We start from the raw sequence: 7,958 nt of genomic DNA on the forward strand, positions 1-7,958 counted from the left end.
GGAGTTAACAATTTCCACCCTCCAGCTTTCTCCGTTGTCACTCACACTGCCCACGTGTCCCTTCCCAAGACCCAGCACGTCCAGGCTGGCAACGCCCTCTCCCTCGTCCTGGGAAGCCTCCCCACTTTCCTCTTTGGTGGACTCAGGTCAGCAGCCAAGCTTCCCCAAACCCTGCCCGCCAGCAGCAGCCCCTCCACAGCCTTCACTGCAGCTACTGTTGCTTCATTTTGCTCTGCCAACCTTCCCCAATGAGGCCGATTTCATCAGTGTGGCCCCACTGAACTGTACTGGGCTGCCTCTTAGTAGGTGTGCAATAAAAACGTGATGACTATATGCCTGGTAGGAATTACTACAAGTTCAGAGGACCAAGAGACAGTGAGGGCAGTGGTCTAGGAAAGCTTCCTGGAGGAGGCGAGGCTTAGGCTAGGGCTTCAGGGGATCACACTGCAGAAGAACATATGTGGTGGAAGTGACTCTGTGTAAGGGAAGTTCACAGGACAGGGAAGAAAGGTCTCTCGGAGCAGACATCAGAGTCCTTTGGAGTAGATGCTATCGATTGGTGAGCACTTGTTAAATGCCAGGTACCTGCTAAGCCCACCACCTAGAAAACGTCAGACCTGCAATTTAACACATTACCATCTCTAATTTACAAATGCAGCAACGAGGTGCAGGAGGTGCAGGAGGTCCACCGATTCCCACCAGGACTCGCGGCCCCAGGCCACCCACTGATCCACCTTCTGAGAGTCTTGCCTGTTCTAGTTTTACGACGAGGAAATCACACAGCACATAGCCTTGTGTCTGGCTTCCTAACACGAAGCTTCTGAGGAGAATCCACACATTGGATGAGCCGTCTTCCAACAGTGAACCTTGCGTCTCCCCTTTATCTAGCTAGGTCTCTAATTTGTCAGCAACGTTTTCTAGTTCTCAGTGTACAGGGCTTGCAAAACCTTTAGTCAGACTCACTTTTAGTGTGATGGTGAATGAATTTCTACAGATTTCATTCACGATTGTCTGTTGCTAACACAAACCCTATTGGTTTTCTACACTGATCTCAAGTTCACTATCTCCCACCCTCCTCGGCAGGACAGGACTAGACTACGGAAGGTGTGAAGCAGCACTGGCCTCTCAGTAGGCCAGGGACTCCCGGAGCCGTGGGAGGACACCCCGAGCACGGTGTTCACGCGTGTTCCAGCCCACCTTCTCAGCCACTGGGCATCCCTCTTCTTGGTGGTCATCTCTAGCCTAGGGGTTACTGGGTGACAGTTGCAGATACACAGTAAGGACCCTTCTGTTTGCCATAAATGCTTTCCCAGCTACGCGGGCGGGCCGTGTTCAGTCAGGAGATGGTTCATAGGGAGGTCGTCAGTTTGTTGGTCCCTCAAACGCCTGTTCTTGATTGGAATAGAATCTTCAATGTCCTTACTAGACACTGGAAACATGAAAGAAAATCCCCTTTTGTCTTCTTGCCATTCAATCCCTAGTTCTACGAGGCAAACAGCACACTTCCTCCCAGTGGGGAATGTCTTTCAGAAAGCAGCACAAGAGGAGAAAGACAACGGGCTTCGCAGTGAAACCTGGATTCAAATGTTGACACCTCAATTTAATTCCTCTCACTTGTTTAAGGGGACTAACAACTCTGCCTCAGAGGATTTTTGGGATTAAATGTGTCCGGCATTTACGAGGCACTCAGCACCTACTGAGCACCAGGGTACTCACCCTTTACGGTACACAGGATCCCAAGTCCTCTCCCTGCCCTCCCATTAAGCCGTCAGGCTCAGGATCCAGACCCTGTATGGACATACCATCCACTTTAAAAATCACCTGGGGCTGGCCTGGTGGTGTAGTGGTTAAGTTCTGTGAACTGTGCTTTAGCAGCCCAGGGTTTGCAGATTCAGATCCTGGGTGTGGATCCAGCACTGCCGTCAGGCCACGCTATGGTGGCGTCCCACATAAAACAGAGACAGGCACAGGTGGCAGCTGAGGGCCAATCTTCCTCACACACAAAACCACAATTTTAGGATTGGAAGGCTGATTTAACCCTCACTGCGCCTGGCAGGGTCCTTGCCTATTCAGCTGTTTATCTTGTAAGGCCTAGGCTCACCCTCCCCCATCAGCTGTTACCTACTGCTCACAGCAACCACCTCCACATCGCCTTGCCTGAGCAGGAACAAGGAAAGATGATTCCACGTGGGATAGCACTAAGTAGATATGGTATCGAACTGCAAGATGGAATGCCAAGATATCACAGAATTCTACTTAGAGCATAACGCATGCTTCACAAATACCATCCAAAAGCAGCCTGACACGAAAATCCTACGGGGACGATGGACGGTTGTCTATTAGTACATGTAACGTGGATATAGGAAACGCACGTTGTCTGACACACCCATTCTCATCATCTTCTAGAACCTGCTCATCACCACCCCACCTGCGCGCACCCTGGGAAGGGCACATTGAGACTTAGGGCAGTCAAAGTTAACCACCTCCGTCCCTGAACCTCATACTAGGCAACATGTGTATGCCTAACAGTTTTACATTCTGGGGCCACCCTGTCATCTGTAACCCCTTCCCCCAAAGACAACATTTCCACATTTTCTTTTTATTTCGTCTGTATTTGTTACAATCTTTTAAAGCAGGATGTGACTTGGGCACCACACTGCCATTCACAAAACTTGCCGAGTCACTTTCCGACAGCTTCACCACAAGCCCAGGGCAGCTCACACTTGTGCTACTACTCTACACAGTACTCTTCTTTGGAAAACAAGCCCTATGGGTAGTTAACTCACATCAAGTTGGTTCAGCTTAACATACTAATTTCTAGAGGCCTTGCACATGCAATTGGTAACTACCGGGGATGGAAAGTTTAAAAAGTAGATTCTAGAAGACGAAATTGTTTTAACAAATATTTTTCTTTTAAACATCAGTCTATCTCAGAACACCTAAATGACAAAAGATTTGGTGTACTAAGGAATCTGCCTGATTAAGCTCAACATTTCAGACCACCAAGTTAACATCAGGTTACACACATCTTACAACAAACGTTACCTTATCTGTTAAAATAAGCCAACATCAAACTAGAAAAGAAAAACTAGCTCTGCTTTAGTGCCTAAAGAATCACAGTTTCACACTGAGAAGCACAAAGAAATCTTATCCCCTTATGTAGTTATTGCCATGCCATACAGATTTTTAAAATCTTAACAAAAATAAAGAACAGAATCCTTGAAAATATATTATCAGAGGGAATGGAGAGAGAGTACTGAACACGCGTACAAGGAATTCGTCAGGCAGAGCTTAATCCACTTCCTCCATGCGTGACGTGTCGTCATCTCCTTCAAGGGGCGGCATCTCCTCAGTTACAGCAGCACTGCTGTCGTCAGCGGTGGGGTCATCTTCATCAATACCTTTTAAGAAATAAAACCTTTGTATTAGATTTCTTGAGGGGCAGCTAATTACCCTAACATTGCTGGTTTACAGCCACTTTCAAAGCTGAGCCAATCCCAGGGTATGTGGATCTCAAATTTTTAGCCCTTATGATCAGAAGGCTTGTTTACCCCTTTGACACATGACTTGAATGTTTCTGAGGGACATAACCCAATCTTGTTCAAAGAGCTGAGCACCCCTTTCAACAGTCACATGTTTAGGGTTCTTTTCCTGGTAACATGGTAGGGTACTGTACAAGGCTTACCAAGACCAAGTTTGATCATCCTGTAGATCCTGTTAGCATGTGTCTGGGGATCTTCCAGACTGAAGCCGGAAGACAGGAGTGCAGTTTCGTAGAGCAGGATGACCAGATCCTTCACAGACTTGTCATTCTTGTCAGCCTCTGCCTTCTGCCGTAAAGTCTCGATGATGGAATGGTCAGGGTTAATCTCCAGGTGTTTCTTTGCAGCCATGTAACCCATTGTTGAGTTGTCTCTTAGGGCTTGAGCCTTCATGATTCTTTCCATGTTTGCTGTCCAGCCATATGTACTTGTGACAATGCAGCATGGGGATGTCACCAATCGGTTTGACACAACCACCTATGATCAAATCATTAAGTGATGACTAGGCCTAGAAAGTTTCTACTATTTTAAGACTTTTCAGCACCACCCGAATCAGGTTTACTATGAACTGAAATCGAAAGAACGCAAGTCCTCAGGGATCAGAGATACTACTTCCGAATTTAAGTATGCAAACACTTTCCAGATCTGTGACGATCTCAGGAGCTTTGTGTGCACCACAAAACTGAAAGGCTGAAGTTTTCCATTTGAGAGGCTATGAGGAGAAAGGGACTGTACATGTCAAGTCTGGAGAAACACCTAACAGAGCTGCTAAAAGAGTTAACTAGGAAATGGAGGTGAAAACACTGTTTACATACCTTTTCTACTTTTTTCTCCAAGATGTCCTTCATGATCTTGCAGAGGTTTTCAAATTTTGTTTTTTTCTCCTCCTGTTTCTTTTTCTCTTCTTCATCTTCTGGAAGTTCCAAGCCCTCCTTGGTGACTGACACTAAAGTCTTCCCCTCGAATTCCTTCAGCTGTTGCACGCAGTACTCGTCGATCGGCTCGATCATGTAGATCACCTCTAGGCCGTGCTTCCGGAGGCGCTCCACGAACGCCGAGTTAGCCACCTGGTCCTTGGTCTCACCTGAGACAGTGCAAAGTTACTGTCGGACCTTTGACAGGAAGTGCTTTCACTTCAACTTTTCCTGTCGAGTCAGATCTAACCAGATACAGGCTAGCTCTCGTTAACTACCTTGCCTACACCAACACTTAACTTATATAGCCAGAAAACACACCCACAGTTCCTATAAGGTTATAAGAAGGCAATGTGATTGTAACATGTACTGTCCGTTACCTGTGATATAATAGATGTGTTTCTGGTTTTCCTTCATTCTTGTGCAATAGTCCTTAAGAGAAACCATCTCGTCACCAGAAGCAGATGTGTAGTATCTTAACAGCTCTGAAAGCTTCTTCCGGTTTTGAGAGTCTTCATGGATTCCAAGCTGAAAGATAACATGACTTTTAGGAAGACTACTTCTGCATTAAAAATCATTTGAAATTGAGAAGCCTATCTGACTACCCCTACTAATGGTCAAATGTGTCTATACCAACCTTAATGTTTTTAGAAAACTGCTCATAAAACTTTTTGTAGTTCTCTTTATCTTCTGCCAGTTCGGTGAAGAGTTCTAAGCATTTTTTGACCAAGTTCTTTCTGATAACTTTCAAAATCTTGCTTTGTTGCAACATCTCACGGGAAATATTTAGAGGAAGATCCTCAGAGTCCACCACACCTCTAATGAAATCTGAAAAAACAAAGACAAAATGCACTCAAAGTCCTTCTAAAGACAAAAATCGACAAACAGGTAAACCCCCAAAATCGAAGACAGATGATTCCCCCCCAATATGCTTCAAATAAGAATCTGGAGTTGACAGAATCAATTTCTTTAGCCAGGGCCAGTGCCCACTTTTACACCCAGCAGTACTCACTCAGGTATTCAGGAATTAGCTCCTCGCAGTTGTCCATGATGAAAACTCTGCGAACGTACAACTTAATGTTGTTCTTTTTCTTTCTGTTCTCAAATAGATCAAAGGGAGCACGTCTTGGGACAAAAAGAAGGGCTCTGAATTCCAATTGTCCTTCAACTGAAAAGTGCTGCAATAAAACACACACACGCTAAGTCATAATCACCAGACTGCAAGCACCTTTCACTGAAAGCTGCTTAACCTGACACATCAGCACTCGTAATTATACAGCACACTCTGGGAGAAGGAAGAGCAGCCGGATGAAAAAGCTGCCAGCGACACCCCTCACATTTAGCAACTTGAGATACACAACCTGCAGAGGCAGACTAGCCTTCAGGCACTCAGCAGTCGCTCACCTTCACTGCCAAGTGATCTTCCCAGTCATTGGTCAAGCTCTTGTAGAATTCGCCATATTCTTCGTTAGTAATATCATCAGGATTTCTGGTCCAAATAGGCTTTGTTTTGTTCAGTTCTTCCTGATCAATGTACTTCTCCTTGATTTTTTTCTTCTTCTTCTTGTCACCATCTTTCTTTTCTTCTTCTTCTTCATCAGAGCCAACATCTTCTATTTCAGGCTTGTCGTCGGACTCCTTTTCTTCTTTTTCTTTTTCCTCCTCTTTGTCTTCCTTTTCTTCAGCCTCATCATCACTGACTTCTTTATCACGTTCCTTCTCCACCTTCAAAAGACATGAAATCACATCACCTCTGCATTCTAGAACTAAAAAAAGCTCAGTGGAGTGGGCACACTTACACTAAAGCCTAAATTAAGTCAGCCAAGCTAAGAGACATTAATTAGCCAGGAAGCTTCTCATCAATATGGGATGGACCTAAGTAAACCAGCTTTGGGTACCCTGAGAGACTAAAAATTTAGACTAGTCCGATAAATACACACTTGTGTCTTCTCCTCATCAACAAATCCAAAGACTAAGGATTTCAGTTAAGTCACTAAACAGTTTTCTACATATAGGATACTTAGAAACTCACAAAAAGAGTAATGGGATAGCCAATAAACTGAGAGTGCTTCTTCACAATCTCTTTTATTCTTCTTTCCTCCAAGTACTCGGTTTGGTCTTCTTTCAGATGCAGGATAACCTTTGTTCCACGACCCATAGGTTCACCTGAAAAGGAAGGAGGGAAATTGACTCAAATCCAATCTCAATGTCCAAACCAAGGGGAAAAAAGTATAATCAGTTCAGCTCTCCACACCACACCTAACTGTTTCTGACCAAGTCTAGGAAGCACGGTCGACCATTACTACAGAGGGGAAGACTCCCAGAGTAGCTAACTGCTCCGCCCAAGATCGATCACCACAAGGTCATGCTGTTACTCTACCACGTGCGCACTAGCTTGCTCCCTAACATGTCGGGCAAACACAAGTTTCCGCAAGTTTCCCAGCATCTTCAGGGGTCCAGCGCCTACAGCACCCCACCCTCCACGTGAGTGAGCGGCCCAGGAAATCCTGCGATCAGGTGCCTACCCGTGTCAGTCCTAACGGTGAAGGATCCGCCCGCGGAGGACTCCCAGGCATACTGCTCATCGTCGTTATGTTTGGTGATCACCGTCACCTTCTCAGCAACCAGATAAGCAGAATAAAACCCGACACCAAACTGGCCGATCATGGAGATATCTGCACCAGCCTGCAAAGCTTCCATGAACGCTTTGGTCCCAGACTTGGCGATAGTACCAAGGTTATTGATCAAATCGGCCTTGGTCATTCCGATGCCGGTGTCCACGATGGTGAGCGTTCGGTCTTGCTTGTTGGGAATGAGGTTGATGTGCAGCTCCTTCCCAGAGTCTAGTTTGCTGGGATCCGTCAAGCTCTCATATCTGATTTTGTCCAAAGCCTATTACGAAACGCACATTGTTAAGCAGAGCCCCTCGGCGGTAAATCAATACCGAAACCAAAACCCAAACCTACATTAACGACAGACTTACATCTGACGAATTCGAAATAAGCTCCCTCAGAAAGATCTCTTTATTCGAGTAGAAAGTGTTGATGATCAATGACATCAACTGCGCGATCTCCGCCTGAAAGGCGAACGTCTCCACCTCCTCCTCCTCCATCGGCTGGTCTTGGGTATGGGTTTCCTCGGGCATCTGGAAAGGACACCGCGCCACGTTAGTGACCGCAGGACGGCGACAGCGGCACGACACGACCCAACTGCGTCCCGCAAGTATTTTTAGAGCGGAATTTAAGAAAACCGAAAGCAGCAGGCCGGCTGACAAAGGGATGACCTCATTTCGCGCCGCGATCATCCGAGGAGCGTGCGCGCGCCTCGAGGCCGCCTCAGGCCGGCGACCCGGCCGCCCCGCCGCCCCGGGGACCGGCCGCTCCGCCATGACGCCGACGCCCCCGCCCCGCGGGCCGGCCGCAGGCGGCCTGGGCGAGACGCCTTCCCGGCGGCCCGGACGCTCCGCCGCCCCGGGCGGGCCCCCGCGCCGCCCCCGGCCCCT

The 7,958-nt window shown here is 47.0% G+C and overlaps 1 protein-coding gene across 1 annotated transcript; it reads right to left on the bottom strand.

Moving 5' to 3' along the window:
- Positions 1-2,591: 2,591 nt before the first annotated feature.
- Positions 2,592-7,908, bottom strand: HSP90AA1 (heat shock protein 90 alpha family class A member 1). Its single transcript, XM_046647457.1, has 10 exons — positions 7,440-7,908; positions 6,982-7,348; positions 6,489-6,622; positions 5,861-6,181; positions 5,469-5,634; positions 5,094-5,284; positions 4,837-4,984; positions 4,358-4,626; positions 3,686-4,019; positions 2,592-3,401 (listed from the first exon to the last, which is right to left on the bottom strand). Exons 1-10 carry the CDS (start codon positions 7,842-7,844, stop codon positions 3,292-3,294), a joined length of 2,445 nt encoding a protein of 814 aa, XP_046503413.1. The 5' UTR covers positions 7,845-7,908; the 3' UTR covers positions 2,592-3,291.
- Positions 7,909-7,958: the final 50 nt, after the last annotated feature.

Source organism: Equus quagga, chromosome 20 (genome assembly GCF_021613505.1).
Source record: "Equus quagga isolate Etosha38 chromosome 20, UCLA_HA_Equagga_1.0, whole genome shotgun sequence".
Taxonomy (NCBI): domain Eukaryota; kingdom Metazoa; phylum Chordata; class Mammalia; order Perissodactyla; family Equidae; genus Equus; species Equus quagga.